This window comes from Elgaria multicarinata, chromosome 10, assembly GCF_023053635.1.
Source record: "Elgaria multicarinata webbii isolate HBS135686 ecotype San Diego chromosome 10, rElgMul1.1.pri, whole genome shotgun sequence".
Classification (NCBI taxonomy): domain Eukaryota; kingdom Metazoa; phylum Chordata; class Lepidosauria; order Squamata; family Anguidae; genus Elgaria; species Elgaria multicarinata.
Window position 1 is genome coordinate 35,980,891 of NC_086180.1, and position 19,112 is coordinate 36,000,002.

At 40.7% G+C, this 19,112-nt stretch overlaps 1 protein-coding gene across 1 annotated transcript in view; it reads right to left on the reverse strand.

The window, feature by feature from the left end:
- Positions 1-17,130: 17,130 nt before the first annotated feature.
- The window catches only part of QRFPR (pyroglutamylated RFamide peptide receptor), a 33,976-nt gene continuing 31,994 nt past the window's right edge, over positions 17,131-19,112 (reverse strand). Inside the window, exon 6 of the mRNA XM_063136111.1 lies at positions 17,131-17,528. Within this exon, the coding sequence (XP_062992181.1) occupies positions 17,131-17,528 (398 nt within the window). The remainder of the gene's footprint in view (positions 17,529-19,112) is intronic.

A 19,112-nucleotide genomic window follows, 5' to 3' on the forward strand; every position in this document is an offset into this window, starting at 1 on the left:
TTTGATCACCAAAGATTATTTTAGAAGATGATAATAATAATAATAATAATAATAATAATAATAATAATAATAATAATATATTTATTTATTTATTTGTTCCCTGCCTCTCCCTCTGGATCGAGGCTGGGATTTTATGAAACAGCAATTAGTATTGACATGTTGGCAGTGAATTACTATTGTAGAAACTGCATAAATATGGTCTGATTTGATATTGAAGCTCCTTACCTGTGATACTGCAAGACAACTCTATAGAGAAATCTTTGTAATCAAAATAGACTTAGCATTCTCTCTTTTGTTACAGCCATAAAATGCTTAAGAAATATAGCTTTAATTGCCTTTGAATACTACACTACTTGTATTTGAACTGGAACCTTACATTTGTAACAATAAAAGAAAAAAAAACACTGGATTCAAAAATTCCTGTACTATAATTACTGTTAGTGCAATACCTGGTTTGCAATCCATATAACAATCCTACATGTACTACATGTACACTCAGATGAGAGTTTTATCGTACACTCGTTACTGGTTACTCACGGTTTTTCACGGGTCCTTTTTTATGATAATGTCCGCCTCCGATGCATCTCCCACTCCTTCTGGTCTTTTTTCCGTGACAAAATAAGACCTGATAAATCCTGGTGTTTTTTTTTATTGAAGTGAAACTTGCTGCCATTTCCTGCTGTATGCAGGAAAAGCAGCGTAATAAAAATGCCGACTGAATGGACCATGTGGTTGTTGCTGCTTCCTCTTTCTTCTCCATGTGAAGAAAGAGGAAGCTGCTTGTCCATGGGACAGAAAAGCGACAGTAGGGGAAATGTGATTTCCCCCTATCTGATGATGCTCTGTGTTTAGATGTATTTCATCTGCTATTAGGTGGCCAAGAGGTAGCTAAATGCTCCCAAAGTGCTGAACTATTTATTTATTTATTATTTATTTATTACATTTCTATACCGCCCAATAGCCGGAGCTCTCTGGGCGGTTCACAAAAATGGAACTATGGAACTATGGAACTATGGACAGATACCTCAAACATAGTCCCTAATCTGTAACAAGATTCTCAGAGAGAGAGAGAGAGAGAGAGAGAGAGAGAGAGAGAGAGAGAGAGAGAATATATAAATATGATCAAACTAGTATTAAATTGTTAGATATCACATTGTAAATAATACAAAGAGCTTTAACTCTATGTAATTCCAATTACTTTAAGTATGCATATGCTTTATGGTGCACTTATGCAAGAAGGTAGGCTCTTTACAAATTATATGTACTAAGGGCACAATCCTATACATGTTTAGAAAGAAAGATGTCCAGGAATTCTTAGCATGCCTCAGCCAGTTCCCTTATTATGTTTAGAAGATTACTTGGTAAAAAATGAAAGCAAGTGTTAAAACAAATATCATGTAAACAGGGGTGCCACTAGGCCTGGAACTTGGGGGCAAATGTCCAGGGCCCCCACAGCTCAGGGGTCCCATAAAGGGCAGCTGATGAGCCCAGCAGCAAATAGGTCCAGTGAAAGCGCCTGGGCTGCACGAGTATGCCAGGCCTCTCTTGCGCTAATGCAGCTCACCATAGCATCTTTCTTCCATACATATTGGGACTGAGTGCCAAAATAGACATTACTTCTATTTTGGCAAAATGAAATGCTTCATTTTTACTCTACAGTAGGTACAGGGCCCCCAATCTGGGACCCTAGTGTGGGGCTGGTAGGGGTTTTTAAGATCTGGATTGAGCTCTGTGCACTTACTCTAGAATAAAAATGAAAAGAAGACATAGCTTCTAGTCTTGGCCCTGAAAAAGAATGCTTACATGAAACAGCTGAATTCTCAACTGTACCTGTTACAGTGCTTTGAGCATGAGGGATGATTCATGTAGGTATCTTCTCACTTGCACTTTAGAACTGACATATATGGCTAATAAAACTTGACATGTATTAAAAGATACAAAGGTTTGGTCCCCTATTGAATCTGGAAATACAAATTGCCACTTGCCTGATGATTGTAGATCAAGACTGTGGGGTTTCTCCCTCTTGACACAAGCAGCAACCCTACCAATGCCTACAAAACAGCTGCCTGTACCAGCACAAAATACTACTACTACTACTACTACTACTACTACTACTATTATTATTATTATTATTATTATTATTATTATTATTATTATTATTATTATTTCTAAAAACCACAGATCTGCAAGGGCTTGGCTTTGCTCTTTTAAACCAAAGAGGTTCAAACTGAGGCAGCAATCCTGGAACCTGAAGACATGTTACAAGGCCTTCACTCTATTCTACACAGATTCAGAAAGTCATAAAGTTTCATAAACAGAAAATAACCATTGTCTTGGGAAAAGGTATTCCAAGGTGTACCACATGATGTCGCCAGACAGACACCAAATGTTCACGCTAGTAGCCTAATATTGGGTGCTACTTCAGTTGTTTTCCACTGATGCCTTTTAGAAGTATAGAAGAGCACTCAAGTGCCTATGATGTGCTTAGAGTCACCAAGTGTAAAGAATGATTTCACTGTTGACTGTCACCAGCCTCATACCCCGTTTACAGTCCTGTAGGTCAAATCCACCTTAGGGGAAGTATTTCTTGGAAGGAGAATTGAAAACAAGCCCTTCTCTACTGTACTAAACCCTTCAATTTCCACTGAGCAAGAGTTCAGCCAGTTGCTCTCTGTCCCTCCCTCCTTGTCTCATGTGTAATCCCAAAGCATGGACTAACAGCTAGGCAGGGAAGAGAAGTTTATGGCATCAATTTGGTCTGCTGATTCACAGAGCAACAGAGAAAAGGATTCAGTTCAGACAGGTTTTGTTTAATAAATCAACGCTCCTGTTCAGATGACATGCTAAGCCATGGTGATTAGCCATTTTGAGCTAAACATTATGGCTTAGCATGTCATGTGAACAATTCCTAACCATGGTGGCTACAGAATGACAGTTTAAACACATTTACTAACCATTTGCTACAAAGGGATTAGTGGCCAAACCACAGCTTAGCGTGTCATCTGAACAGGCCCAACCTTAATTTCTGATAGCTTGTCTGATTTCCCTATTTGGAAAACCGAGGCCAAACTTCCAAAGGAAGTGAGGCAGGTGGCTACAAGGTGGAGGGCCTTCTGTACTGTGGCATCCTGGCTTTGGAATGAGCCCCCTAGAGAGGTTAGCTTGGCACCTACATAATAATCTTTTTGATGCCAGGTGAAGACCTTTTTATTTTCCCTATGTTTTGACATTTTATCACCTTAGTCTTTTAACATTCCTGATTTAAATCTGTATTTAAAATCTTGTTATTGTTGTTCAGTTTTATTCTGTTTGTACTTTTATATTGTGATTTTACATCATGTTTAAGTTTTATATTTTAAATTGTACTTATGGTTTTGATTTTTGTGAACTGCCCAGAGAGCTTTGGTTATTGCACAGTATAGAAAAGCAATCAATAAATCAATCAATAAATGAAAGTGGTGTCATCAAACAATTTGGCTTGAAATGTGTGATGTATCTCTCTTCCCCCATGTATGATTATTCTATAATCATCACTCTTCTTTAATATTTATATATCACCAAGTACAAATTCTGCTTCCAGGATTTCGGTACCTTTATTCAATTAACCTCCTCCTTGAGGTAATATCTTAGAGCAAGTGTGTGTGGAAAGAATATATCAACTATAACCACCCTACTCCTTATGAACAGAGAACCTTCAACTTCTTTATGTGTGGTGGTGTAGATTTATAGTGTTTGGCTTAATTAGGGTAACCATATGAAAAGGATCTTCTGTATCTTTAACAGTTGTATAGAAAAAGGAATTTCAGCAGGTGTCATTTGTATGCATGCAGCACCTGGTGAAATTCCCTCTTCATCACATCAGTTAAAGCTGCAAGAGCTATACTAAAGTGACCTGATGCAAAAGAGGTCAACCTCCTGCATCTTCCCCCAATTCTGTTCTTTAAAAAAAAACCTGGATATTGCAGGATTTCCTACCATGTGCAGCCAAAGTTGCACTATAAAGCACCCACTAGAGGGTGCTGTCTAATTCAAGGCTATGAACACTGAGAGGAGGGGAAGTTTTCAATTATACACTACATGATCACCCCTCTCTACCCATGTAATGCAGCCCATTACAACTGTGCAAGAAAGTCAGGAAGTAAAGCCACAAAAAGGTAACACGATTTCCCCTTAATCCAATGAAGAAATGAATAAATTTTATACATTTAATGTTACAATACTTTACACACATAACACATTTTTGCCAGTGGGCACTTAAATGGCTGCTCATAGTTCTTTAAGAACAATTTGTTGAAAGAATATTCCAAGGCAGCTTGCAAACCAATGCCTTTCAAACACTTCCCATCTTCTTCAAGGTGGGTAACTTTTCTGTATCCTTTCTTTTAAAAGGGAAACAAAGTGCTCTCTATACACATTTTTAGAAGACAGTGCTTAACAGAAGCAAAGATAAATTACACAATAAAGTGCCCCTGAGGGAAAAATGGAATACTCAAAATATGTTGAGCATCCATCTGCCTCAGACTGTAGTTTCAATAAACAGATACACAGCAATTCTTACTCCTCCTACTCCTCTTCTACACTTAGTGTATACAATTGAACCACTCAACAGCAATTGTGAATACATAAACTATTTACCAGGAAAATAATGTATCACAGTATCTATGTAACAAGTTGACAAGCTGGTGAAATGTATCATCCTGACAAGAGCTGAGGAGAATTTTACCATGCAACCATACCCGATTCATACATGAGAAACAGAATTATCTTCACTGGCTGATAGGGCAACATAGACCACTAGCTTACTTAAAAGTTGATGCACTCCATGGTAAGTTACCACTTAATAAATGGTTGTCTGTATTTACTCTCATACCTCCACCTTAGATTAGGGCTATGCACAGACCCCCGATCCACTCTGGATCCCGATCCACAACTTTCAGGTCAGGTCCGCTCCACTTTGGGATGATCCGCCTCTGGTCCGCTCCGCAATGGATCCGGATCCGGAGCTCCACGTTTTCCCCCCATAGACTTGCATTGAAAATGTCAAACGCCTATAACTTTTTTAGTGTTCAATTTAGAAACATGAAAATGGGCACCAGGAGAGCTTCTAAATAGGTCCTTAGGCATGGCCATGTTGAAGAAAATTAGATCATGCCCTGATTTTTGGTGAATTTTTAAAAGATTTCCCCCCATTTACAGAAATGCATTATCTCCATCATTTTTCCAGATACACACATGCAACTGCCCACCAGGATAGCTTATAAATACATCCTTACTCATGCCAATTTTGAAGGAAATTGGATCATGCCCTGATTTTTGGTGAATTTTTAAAAGATATTTACAGAAATGCATGTATCTCTGTCATTTTTCCAGATACACACATGCAACCACCCACCAGGATACCTTATAAATACATCCTTATTCATCCCATTTTGATGGAAATCTGATCATCTATTTATTTATTAAATTTATATACTTCCCCATAGCTGAAGCTCTCTGGATGGTTTACAAAACTTAAAAACAGTGGACATTAAAAAAAAAGTATACAAAAGTATACAAGATCATGCCCCGATTTGGGGGGAATTTTTAAAGTTAAACCTAAATCAGAATCTTCCACTCAGGTAACCACTTCAAAAATGAACACAGGGAACTTCAAGATAGAAAATTATTAAACTGGGTGAGCGTACAGCACATAGCTGTTCATGGGATAAACAACTCAGACCTTGTGTTGCCATGCTTGGGTCGCAATACTTCTAAAAACTTAATTTCTTTTATGCCATCCACTCATTTCAAAATGCTATTACATGTTGGTTTTTCAAGATGCACACACACACACACCTCTGTCACAGTTCACACACTCCAGGGTATGCCCAGCTAATAATTGTAATAACAATAACAATAATAATACTAATAATCACAACAACAAGAAGAATTAGAACAAAAAGGCTGTCGGACTTTATTACCAGTAAAGGGAAAGTGGACATCCCAGTGGAACAGTGGACTGTGCCACCAGTCGTTCTGCCGGTCCTGTCTAGGTGCCTGCCTTTGAGAAGCCACATCACACATCAACTCATGCAAATCATTGGCTTCCTTCCACAGGTTCCCTTTTGATTACCCTCAAGGGCAGTGGGCCCTGGGCATGTCCACATGCCATACAGGACATCATCCACTTGCACCACTGTATTCCAGTTGTCCAACAAGGTTATTGTGGGTACCTTGCAGTGCTGTGTTGCTTATCTGTTATTTTACTTTGTATATTATTTAAGGTTTTGTGTGTGAGTTTGCTGGGGATACTGCTTCACCAATCCACTACAAACTGAAAAAAAGTCCAACCCAAAGACAAAGAAAGAAAAGTTACTAAGTATCCCTTTTTGCTAAGTATCCACCCCCAGTCTTCCCACTGGTATCCCATCAGCCATTGTGAGTTCTGCCGGCTGGACTAGAGCGGCAGCTGCCGCTTTGGTCATTCTTCCCAGGGGACTCTGTAGTCACCGAAAATAACCAACCATGTGCATCGAAACAGTCAATGGTGCCCAACACATGACACAGTAACCAATGGTTGTTCAAATAATCAACTCTGCACAGCGTTGGTTATTTGCATTGGTTATTTCCACTGAATAACCAACTGTAGTGTAAAAAAGTCCTGACAGATGACACAATAACCAACCATTAACTATTTAACACACCTTTGGTTATTTAACCCACCATTGCTTATTGTGTTGTCTGAATCCAGTGTGAGTCTGTGAATTTTCAATACCTGAAAATTAAAGTTCCCATTTTTAGTCCATTTTACATCCACCAAATTCTTTCAAAATGTATCTGCCCAAGTAATGATTAAGCATTTTCTCAACTAAGTAATATTAGCTTCTAACTTCTGTGAAACAGATCTCTCCAACGCTGAAGTGATGCAAATTAATGTTATACTTGAATGACGCTTTTTGGGAAATGAAAAAAATTGATGTTTTCAGCCAATATGCCGTAATGATATTTTCAATTGATTTCTGAATACACAGTGATAGAAAATGTTATCATTCCAATGGAACACAGTACTTTTCTAAGTGAAACTTTTAAATGTTTCATTTATAGACTGATTGTTCAGTGCAAAGTGATATGTAGTACAAAGTGATATGTACTCCTTTCAGCACCACATGAAGACTTATTTTATTTTCCCAGTATTTTAGCATTTTAGCACCCTAGGCAGGATCTACACTACTGCTATATAATGGTTTATAACAGTATTGGCAACTGTTGAGGCCCAGGACACATTCCATATACTATTTTCAAACCACTTTCAAAGTGTCATATACTGCTTGCCCCAATCTTTTAGCTCTGCTATTTTAAATTTGTATTTTAAATCTCTGCATTGCTGCTAGGTTTTATTGTGGTTGTACTTTTCTATTGTGGTTTGAAGCTTCCATATTTTGTAATTTACTTCGTGGTTTTAATTTTTGTGAACTGTGCAGAGAGCTTCAGCTGTTGTGCAGAATATAAATGAAATGAATAGTTAGACCTTGCAGTGTTTATAGTATGAGAAACTGCAAAACCATGACTCCATTAAAATTAATGTTATTGTTCTCAGCCCAAATAAGAACCTTACATTTTTCCTCTGACAAGGAATAGATTTTTCGCAAGCAGGCTTTTCTCAAACAGGTTTCAATATTTAATATCACTGATTACTTACACACACACCCAAAGCATAAGAAAACAACTTCCACTATTATATTGCTGTCCATCAAGTTTAGCTGAAAGATGTATGGAAGAATAATTCTTTTCTTATTGGACACTTGATGTCTCTGCAAAGATGGCACTATAGTCAGTATTTTATCCTCTTTTAGCATCTCAACAACACACTAAGAATTGAACAGTTGAGAGCTACAGAAACGGTGACCGACATTTTCACTGCATTCATAGTAACCACTCTCTAGCAATCATGCCAATGTCCCCAGTCTACCAATTGCAGTGAGAAAATAGCAACCCCACACATACAGACACTTTCCAGACAAAGAACAGCAGCCTTCTCTTCTGTAGTTCCACGAAAAGAAGGGAGAAAAAAATTCTCAGGATGCTGAACTTTTTATTGTAGGTTGTAAAGCCCAACGCGTTTCAGCCTTACCTTTTCAAGGCCTTTTTCAGGGGACTGTAAACATTTAAAATAATACTATAAAACATGGTAGGAACAACATGTGAAAAATATATACTTATTATAAAATTAGATTGACATATTGCCACAGGAGCCTATGTAGTATGTACATATGTAAATTGTTTAAAGCATTTTTCAAATTTATAAGAGGACATTCTTATGTATTACATTCATACATTCATACAAAACATTTCTTATCAAAAGAATATATATTATATTCAATAAACAAAAAACTTACGGTTTACAAAACAACCTTAAAGGCTCTACAGTTTTCAACCAAACTCCAAAAAGCAGGGAAATTGGGAGTTAAGGCTCACAAGCCTTTAACACCACATCTTCCCTAAGGAGGCAGAAAGTGCCAGTGAAATTCTCATTCTCCCAAAGCAGATATAAACCATGAGGACAGGATGGAGAATAGGATATGCAGAGGTGACTGCGGGGTTGTGGAAAACTGATGATGAACAACTTACGGCCACCTACTTCTCTCTTTTTGTTTAGAGCAGCCCTTCCCCAACCTGGTGCCCTCCAAAGGTGTTGGACTACAACTCCCATCATTGCAGGTCAGTTTTTAGCTTAATGCAACCCTATGGGGGGGGGGAAACGGATCCGAGCGGAGCGGACATAGGCAGAGCGGGGGCGGGGCGGAGCGGGCCAATCCGCAAATCGCGGATCTGGAAGAGAAGCGGAGCGGGGGGTCCGTGCACACCCCTACTAATAAATGAACCAGGCAGCCATCTTATTTCAGCCAGGCGGCCATCTTATTTCCAACATTCCAATCTATCTGAGACAGGAGGGAGGGGGGAGAGCGACGCTACTGAGCATGCTCCATTTAGGAGTTATGAGTCTGTACTCACTTTAATGGGGCAAAGAAGTATTCATTAAAAAACAATGGAAGCGAATTTTGAAAAAAGAAAAGCCATTCCACCAACTAGGACAGGGGGACAAGATCCCACCACTGGTTTGAAGGGTAAGGGTCCTAATTCGGAGCTTTTAGTGAGCAAAAAAATCGTCGCCACACGGAAGTACAGAAGAGCCATTTTGAGCAAGAGAGGTTTTTCCCATTTTGGTACTTTGAACTGCCATCCTGCCCTCAATATTTCACCAAACTTCTTGAAACATGCAGGGTATGTAAAATCAGCATTTCTTTCTGGCAGGTCTCCGTTTCAGAAAGATTGATGAAACATTTTCCATTTTATGAACTTCAGAATGACCCACCCCCAATTACAGCTTTAACATGGTGGAATGCTCTTTTCACTGATCGCCTATAACACAGGGAAACACTCCCTTGTTTCCCTGTAATCTTACTTGTAGGAAGATGTCTGCAAAGATCTTCTTATCAACAGAATGTTTTTCTCTGATTGTTAATAGCGACTGAAAAGACTGGCCTTCGAATAGCGAATGAAAAGACTGGCAGTCGCTATTAACAATCAGAGAAAGACATTCCGTTGATAAGAAGACCTTTGCAGACATCCTCCTACAAGTAAGAAATGATATATATTCTTTTAACAAGAAATGTTTTGTATGAATGTAATAAAATATCGTATACATAGTACTTTGTCCTCTTATCATAAATTTGAAAAATGCTTTAAACAATTTACATATGTACATACTACATAGGCCCCTGTGGCCATATGTCAATCTAATTTCATAATAAGAATATATTTTTCTTACATGTTGTTCCTACCATGTTTTATAGTATATATTTTAAATATTTATAGCCCCCTGAAGAAGGCCTTGAAAAGGTGCAGGCCAAAATGTGTTGGGCTTCACAATCTACAATAAAAAGTTTAGCATCCTGAGAATTCGTTTCTCCCTTCTTTTCATTTCATTGGATGCTTTTCTCCCCCTGCTTTTCTTTTCTTCAGTAGTTCCAACAACTGTTCTACTTTAGCCCCCATTTTAGGATTTCTGGGGTGTAAGGAATTAGAAGATGTGATTCTAGGCAGTGGGGGATCATCTGCCCCATCCACACTGGTCATTGGTTTGCCTCAGCATAATAGCATCCTGTAGTGACCCAAACGCATAGGGCAGTATCCAATTCTGTTGCTGCATCTCTGCTACTTCCGTCGTGCCCATAGAACTTACAACTACTGCAACAGGAACTAGCGCTTCTGAAAGCAACCCCAGAAATGAACAGAAACATTTGTTTTCAGAAAAGGACAAATCAATGGGGATCCCTTCTGTGAGCTCTGCTGTCCTGCCCTGTTCTGAAAACATGCATTTCCGGTCTTTTCTGATTGCTTTATGAAGTGCAAATTGTCTTCCAAAATGGGTTGACTCAAATCCCAGGCAAGTGTTCCAGCAAGCTTCAGAGTGGTTCTTGACAAAAACTCACCAACAACAAAAAAAACTCACCACCAACAAAAAACACCACCACCTCGCCACCTCTGAAACTTTTCGGAAAACTTGCCTGGGATTTGAGTCAATCCGTCTTTGAAAACAATTAAAGCTGTTTGGGGCAGAGGAACAATTTAAGAATGGCCTCACTTTTTCTCCCAAAGCACATGCTTATGAGTGGTGCAACAACAGAGAGTTTCTGAAGAAGCTGCAGTGAAAGAGGTGTAAAATCCGGAGTCCCTGCTGTGTGCCTGTTTGAATATTGCTACTAGTACATTATACACATTTCTCTGTGTTCAGTTTCAACTCCATTGTTAGCAAAATATGGAATTGATCTTACATGTTTACCCCATTGTCCTGATTGTTATTCAAACTTTGTGCAATTGTGTACTGTTCAGAATTTGTCTTTGTTAGTTATTTACAATTGCTGTCTCCGTTTTGTGCTTCCAGAGCTTGCATTTGAACACAGGGTTCCAAGGCCAGCTTTAGTACTCTCCTCGTTAGGGCCATTGATGGGAAAATCAATGTGGCAACATGTAACAAGGAATTATTTTATGTGAACAGTTGCATAATTAGTTTGCCAGTTATATTTCTAAATGTGGAGCTTATTACGGAACTAAAAAATGGTTCCAATCTAACCCAGTAATTGGGCGAAGGGCAGACTATAGAACTACTTCGTGTTTTTCACTAGACCTTCCACCCACAGTCAGGTGGATCAGACCAAGAATTTGTTTTCAATATCAGAGCTGAACCCACAATCTTTTTGTACAATCCTTTCATCCTGGTTTCCCCCACAAGCTTTCATTTTAGCAGCATAATTTACAGCGGGAAAGCTTTTTTGTAACCAGTTGGGAGTCAGAAACCACTGGAGATCTACCCCGTGTCACTCAGTGATCTACCAGTCAATTCTATCTACCTTCTGCCCATCCCTGTGTAGATGATATCTCAAAATTCTGGACATATATGTGGTCTTTAAGGTGGCTTTTGAAGAAACCATAATTGTCCAAAACATTCTAGAAATTTGATCACATTTAATGTGGTGGGTCATGAGGTGGTAGGAATCAAGTACATTTACACCTTAATCAGTTTTAAATGCTATATATACAGAATTAAGATCTGCTTAAAACAGGTTTTTGGTTTCCACTTTTTATTTCTTTGCAAGAGAGATCATCTTCATTTGAAAGTAGAATAAATGCTCAGCGTATTGAAAGGCTGTCATATGAAAAGCAATTTTCTCAATCAGGTTTAAAAAGATGGCCATAAGGGCAGGGAAAAGAGGCAGAGAAATGACGAATTTTTAGAAGCTGCCAAGTAATAATGTCATTTTTTTTTTAGCTTTTCATTACAGCTTTAAGTCAAATAGAAAGATTCATGGGAAAAGATTAAAATAGGCAACAACATTCGCTGCATGCATGGAATAATCTGTCACCCAGCTTGCTGTTTTAGACAGGAGGATGCCATTCTGTTATGGACATAAATGACAGGCAGGTATTAATCAACTGCAGGTTGTGAGGGGGCAAGAAAAATGACCCAAAGCAGCAACAGTGAGTCAATGTGGTGTAGTGGTTAGAGTGCCAGACTGGGAGTCAGAAGGTCTGGGTTCTAATCCTCACTTGGCCATGGAAACTCACCCAGTGAGTTTCTCAGCCCAACCTACCTCACAGGGTTGTTGTTGTGTGGATAAAAATAGACAGGAGGAGGATTATGTATGCTGCCTTGGGTTCCTTGGAGGAAGAAAAGTGGGATATAAATGCAAGGAATAAATACGTAGTAGTAGTATAATGCTTTTATTAGGATATAAGAAGAGCTATGCTCGATCAGACCAAAGGGCTACCTAGTCCAACTGAAAAGCCACAAAGTGACCAAGTTTCAGGTCATTCAAATTCATAATCAGGCTAGGTGTTAAGCAAAAGGGGTGGGAGAGGGAGAAGAAATAGATGTTGCTGGGAATGATGACCCCTCCCTCACACACAATAATTTATGACAATGAAAAAGGTAGTAAGCAAACCTTTTTAGGTTAGGCACAGCTCTGGGTGCGGGTTAAACCATGGCTAGACTAAAAAGATCTCAGGTGATGCCATGGACACTAAAAAAAGGGAGAGAAGTATGGCTGCTCTACCCTTGAATATATAAAAGCCAAGCAGTAATTCAGATCTAACTGGAATTCATTGCTCCTTTGTCAACTTGAAAGAGAAGATGCTCTTTTCAGGGCTTCTGGAAGCACCCAATGTACTGCATCGCAGGTAGGGAAGAGGAATGTGTGTCCCTACCCACAGTATTGTTGAACTGTCACTTTTCATCAGCCATAGCCAGCGGTGAGGGCCGACTGGAGATGCAGTCCAATTACAGCTAAAGGGCCACACATGCTGCCTGATACAAGTGGACAAGCCGCCTTGTGGCAACTTGAGGCAATGCTGTCAGGAGACAAATTAGTGAAGTATGAGGCAAAAGGAGCCGTGCAGTCAAAAGAGCTGGGCGAGGGTGATTTGTTGGGAAAACTTTGTTGTTCCTTCTCTCAGTCCAAGATGTGATAATTTAAAACCCAATAATATTACTCAGTTAACTCAATTATACTAGTGTAGGGTGAACATATGAAAAGGAGGACAGGGCTCCTATACCTTTAACCATTGCATAGAGAAGGGAATTTCAGCAGGTGTCATTTGCATGCATGCAGCACTTGGTGAAATTCCCTCTTCATCACAATGGAGCCCTGGCCTCTTTAGAGTGACCAGATATAAAAGAGGCCTGGTGAGAGTAAAGAACTAAACATGGCTACCTGGAAGTAACTCATTGCCTTCCATTGTACTTTGCTGGGTACAGGAGTGGGGAGGGGAGCCTGCCCTGCTGCTTTGAAACTGCGCTGTTGCGAACATGGGCTCAATCGCTGCCTTTCCACTCTTTACTGCTGCACTATTTCAGTTGTGCAGTTTCAATATAGGGTATTTCCTACTTTATCTGAGCTTAGGGGTGCAGTCACCACCATAAGGAGAGAGAGGGGTGCGAGGCTGGATGTTTGCATGTCTATCAAAAGTAACTCCTCCATTTCACTTTATGAGCATACAAGGGAGGGGGGAAGCCTGTTGATTCAAAGTTTCGCAACTGCAAAGGAGCACAGCTGAGAGAGGGTGATTTGAAGTTGTGTAGGTGTGTGAAAGCATCCTTTCACTGCTACAGAAGAGCAGTGAGAAGAAATTACTTTCAGATCCCAATTGATAGACGCTACTTGCTGCACATTACAGCTCTGTAACCAATCCTACAAAGTTTCAGGGCAGGATAATCCACATTCAATCCTGCCCAAGTATCACCGGTGGTTGTCGCTTTGCAACTAGGATATTACAGGTTTGGGAGGGTCAGCAGTGAAAGCAGCACTATGTAGACAGCCCTCATGTGTAGTGATGGATAGCAAATTTTTCCAACTCTTTCTTCAATACTCATTCGTATGTGAAATAGCAATTCTAATTAGGGCAGTGCTTTGCTCCATTTCGGGTCATAGAAGCGGAGCGGCTCGATTCGCCTCTGCCGAAGGCAGATCTGAATCGGATCAGAGGAGCTGCAGATCGAGGCAAAGTGGTTTGCTTCCATCCGGAACTCCGAATGCAGGTAGGTAAGTGGGGAGGAGGGGGCTTAACTGGCACCGGCACTGCAGTCCGTGCGGCGACAGTGGCGGAGCCAAGTAAGGGGACAGGGGACAGGGGGGCTTACCTGTGTCCGTCGCAGCCACAGCCTCAGTTGAAGCCTGTGCCAGACCGCAACGGAGGCAGGTAAGTGGGGGGAGGGGGGCTTACCTGGCTCTGCCGTCGCAGTCCGTGTGGCAACGGTGGCAGAGCCAGGTAAGGGGGCAGGGAGGTTTATTTGGCCCCCATTTTGTCCCCCCTTACCTGCCTCCACCGTCCACCACTTTATAGAGTTCAAGGCATTGAATTCATCATCACAACTTTGCTGAAAACATTGTCACTGTACACTGATTGGCAGCAATACAATGCATAAATGAAGGGAAGCAGTGGTTGGGAATACAGGACTCCACCCCAACTTCTGTAGCAATACAATGCATACATTATTCCTGTTGTAATATCTATATTTCTATTTGGCCAATTATTTAAATACAACAGTAGATATTATGTGAAAAACAGACTTCCTTTTTAAAAAAACTGCATGCAAACCTGGAAAACTTTAACAAAATCTTCCACTACAAGTCAGGCTTTGGAGCTCAAAAAGCTCAAAAAGATCACTGGTGTAAAGTCAAGAGTGACAGAATGTAGCATTAAGCCAGTACATTGCTGTGAAGATCTTGAAATGGTAGATCTTGACTTTAGGCAAAACCTAAATTAGTGCAACTTGTTTACAATGCTCTGTTCTTCATATATGCAAAGAGCCCTCAAACACTGTTACTCAGTTAAGAACCCATCTCTCCAAGCATCTTCACATTTAACTAAGGCCATAGCTAGACCTAAGGTTTATCCCTTGATCATCCAGGGGTCAAACCTGTTCATCTAGGTGACACACAGGGGATCCAGTGCTCAGGCAGGGGCGAACCCTGGATGATCCCAGGATAAACCTTAGGTCTAGCTGTGGCCTAAGTCAAAAGCAAATAGTGTGCTTGACAGAGCAGACTTTTGTTCTTAAATTGAAGAACACATGAAAAAAGAAATGGAAGAAGTATGATGTGGGTCCATAGGAAGCTTTTCAAATGGATGTCAGAAGGAGGTAGAAGAAGAAAGAAAGAAAAGGGGCTACTCAGGGGTGTGCAGAGTGGGTCTTCTCTGCCTCCAAATTCGATCCGGAGCTCCATAGAGGTGTTTCTCCACCTCAATTTCCAGAGCAGGTCCCTCTCTAGAACCATTCAATATTTGGGTAACCAGTGTTAACAGAAATGCTTACAGCACCCTCAGTTTTAAAGATAAATACATAAAAATCGGCACTATGACAGCTTTTAAAAAGGGTTTTAGGCATGCCAAAGCCTAATTCAGTGATTTATAGGGATTTTTTTAAAGTCTGAACTCAAATGTCTTCTCTCATGCACCTCTCATGGGGGAGAGGGAAATGAAGCAGCAGGAAAGCACTTAGCACAATAATAAAAAGGTAAATATATTAATAAATGCCACAACAGCAGCACACAGCTTGCCCAACCTCAGAGAGAACAGGAAGCTTGCAGGAGAAGGAGGAGAAGGCACCCCTTTCCCACTGTCGGTCAGGCACATTGGAGTGAGTCAAGGCAACAACAACAGCTTTCCTACATGGGAGGAGGACGAGGATGATGAGGAGGGGTCCTATTGGCTGCACTGGAAGCCCAGCCAGCCAATAGTTTAACTGAGAAATAAACAACCTGCCTGACTCAGGTGTAGAAGCTTACTCACTGACGATGCCAGCCCAGCAGCACTTTCACACTGTGGCTGACTTCTATGAGTCCAAGCAGAAAGGTGCCACCAACCAACCAGCCCTGCACTCCCTCTCCCCCTATGGCCAGAACCAGCACAGCAGCAGCAGTCAGTGTTTCCTATGCCTCATGATGGAATGTTATCGGTGTGCTTTATTGTGTATTGCTTGTGTGCACTGCACAAACCTAAACACACAAACATACAAGAAGAAGACACTTGTAACTTTGAAGCCAAGTGCTGCTGGGAAGGCTCAACTTTGAGGAAGGAGAGCTACAGCATGTCAAACCATTAAGGGGAAATAATAATAATTTAATAATAATCATACAACCCAGCCCTGCAGGCACATTGGAGGAAAAAGCTTTAACAGAACAGGCAGGCACACACGCACACCCTGGGGGTGGAACAGGTCCCTCTCTCTCTCCTTCTCTCTCTGGAAAGAAACAGATTTGTCTTGAGATCTCATAGATATCTCTCTCTCTTCCTCTCTCTCCTCCTTTGCAAACAAACGCACACCCTATCTCACTTTGCACTGTGTGCGCAAAGATAAAAGAATCTCTCTCTCTCTCTCTCTGACTGAAATGAATGCTGCAAGACCAAGAACAGCAATGAATGTGTGGAATCAAGGACTGTGAGAAAAATTCCCTCCCCTAACAGTGCAATTAAAGGAGAACAGAATACAATCACAGCCAGTGTTGTGACAATTCGTAATTGGTTAGCTACAGATGTCAGTAACATCAATTATCAAAACTTCCCCACCCCATCACCCCATGTTCCCTATTGGGAGGTTTTCAAGTAGACACACAGCCACACACAGAAAATGGTTGAATAATTTCAGAGACGTTGGAAACATCGATTGGGCACATCTCCACTCTGATATTATTTGATGGGTTTAGAAGCAGCCAATCTCCACTCTGGAAAATTGAATGCTCCATGGATATTCACAGTTACCAGATAATTCTGGGGCAGAGTGCACACCCCTACTACTCATTCCCCAGTGGTAGAAATCAACATCGATATTATGCTGATTGTAAGAGATGTAGAAGAGTTGGCTGAATGGGTTCTTAGCTCACTGTCAGGACGAGATTGATGCCATTGATCACTTCACTGAAATCCAGTTCTTGAGGATACAACCTCCAAACGTACAGTCCCTGATGTCAATAGCCTGAACTGGAAACTGGAAGAGCCTCTGAATTGACCAAGCCTAGTATAAGGTTCAACCAGTTATAAACATTAGAACAAAAGGAAGTACTCCATCATGGAGCCAAAGCAGCACCCATTGTGTTAACGTCCCACTGAAGTCTGCCCAGCGGGTTCAGATGTAAACAGAGCAAGGTGCCTTCTGGAGTTCTTTTTAGCAAAGGGCTGATCACAGAATTTCACTTCAATGTTTCCTTCACTGAATGCTTCTCTTCTGCTCTCTTCCATGGAGACTGGCTCTCTCCGACATACTCCTTCCTTTTGCTGTATCATTGTAATCCCCAAGTTTCCATGCCGCCTGGATGGGGACTGGTTTTCTTTTATAATACAAAAGCAAATGGCTGAGAGGAAGTTTTTCTTGAAGTTCTCATTCATAAATGCATACACGATGGGGTTGCAAATGGAATTGGAAAATCCAATTACCTGAACTATACCAAAGATCATCTTAATGGTGACATCATCATACTCCCTTTCAAAATTACCTAGAGAGAGGGAAATATATATCAAAAACTACATTTGCAATGACAAGCATTATTTATTAGGGGTGTGCAGTGCGGGTGTGCTCCACTCCGAATTTCAGAGCAGAGCTCCGATGAGGCACTTCTCCACTCTGATTTTGCACTGTTAGAATTGCACTGTTAATCTCCTAAGAAATGTGAAAAGATTTTGTAGTCGTACAGACTCCTGAGATAGTTTTTATGGATTGGCTAACAGCAGGACAGGAATCTGATTGGGCACTAGTTGCTAAAAGTTTCAAATTGCTTTGCATTGGTCAAAAGGAATTTAAATGCCAAGGGTACATATTTATATTTTATTTATTTATTTATTGCATTTATACCCCACCTTTTTTCCTCCAAGGAACCCAAGGCAGCGAACATGAATGTTCCATTAGTCAGGAGGAACAATTCTACACTGAAAGACTGTTTCTATAAGCTGTCATCATTCGCTGTGATAATTTCTGCCAGGTGTCTGGCCCACTGATGTGGCAGAAGTGTCTCAAATAGCTCCCAACTAACACATGTCCTTTCTCCAACATATTCATAAACAGACCACGAAAAAGGGCCATTTTTATACAGCTAAAGATCTTATTTAAGATACGTGTTATGTTAACCACATTGCTTCTACCAAACCATCTTAACATTCTGTTGTTATCTTGGCACAGAAGTTCCCCAGGGCAAGTAATTGTGCCTGATCTAAAAGTGGCCCTGGATTGGGAAAATCCAGTGATATCCCACTGGATTATATTGAAATCCAGATATCTTTGTTCCTTTTATGTTGTCTTTCTTCACACAAGTGGTCAACCACAGCACCAAAAATACATATGCAGATTTGATTTCCCCCCAAATCCATCACAAAACTTGGCATATGGGTGATGGGAGAAGCAGGTTTATATTGAACACATCTGAAGATATTCTGGAACTTCTTGCAAAAAAACCCCACCCACAAGCTGAATCAGACTTGTGTTGTAGAACATCTGGGAACTGGGAAAGCATGTTGAAGTCCCCACGCCATCAACCCCCTACCATTCACAGGGCTTGTACTCTAACAAATTATCCAAATGTTTTCCACCTAAAATTGACTGCAGCTCAAAAACCCTTGGTAAGCCTATGGCCTGGTTCAAATGTAATGAGAAGCCACTGTGGGTGAATTTCCCTGCAGGACTTCTTGTTGTGGAGCTGCTGCCATTTAAAATATTTGAGCTATGGCAGTTCCGTGCCATAGCTTGCCATGACATGTGAACCCAGCGAGGATGGGTTGCTGGGGTAGTTGACAAGCCACCCAGAACCCTTGGTCTATTTTTGGGTTGTGTGTGGCTTGTTAACCACCCCAAAAACCCACCATTGCTGGGTTCACACATAACAACAGCATAAGGCGCACCCACAATAGCTCGAATATTCAAAATATTCATAACAAGTAATCCTGTGGGGAAATTCACCCACAGTGGCTACTCATTGTGTGTGAACTGGACCATGCGTTTAGCCAAGGACTTTTCAGCTGCAATCAATTGGATAATTCATGGGGGAACAAGCTGTGCAAATGGTAGCTTTGGCAGCATTTGGGATAAT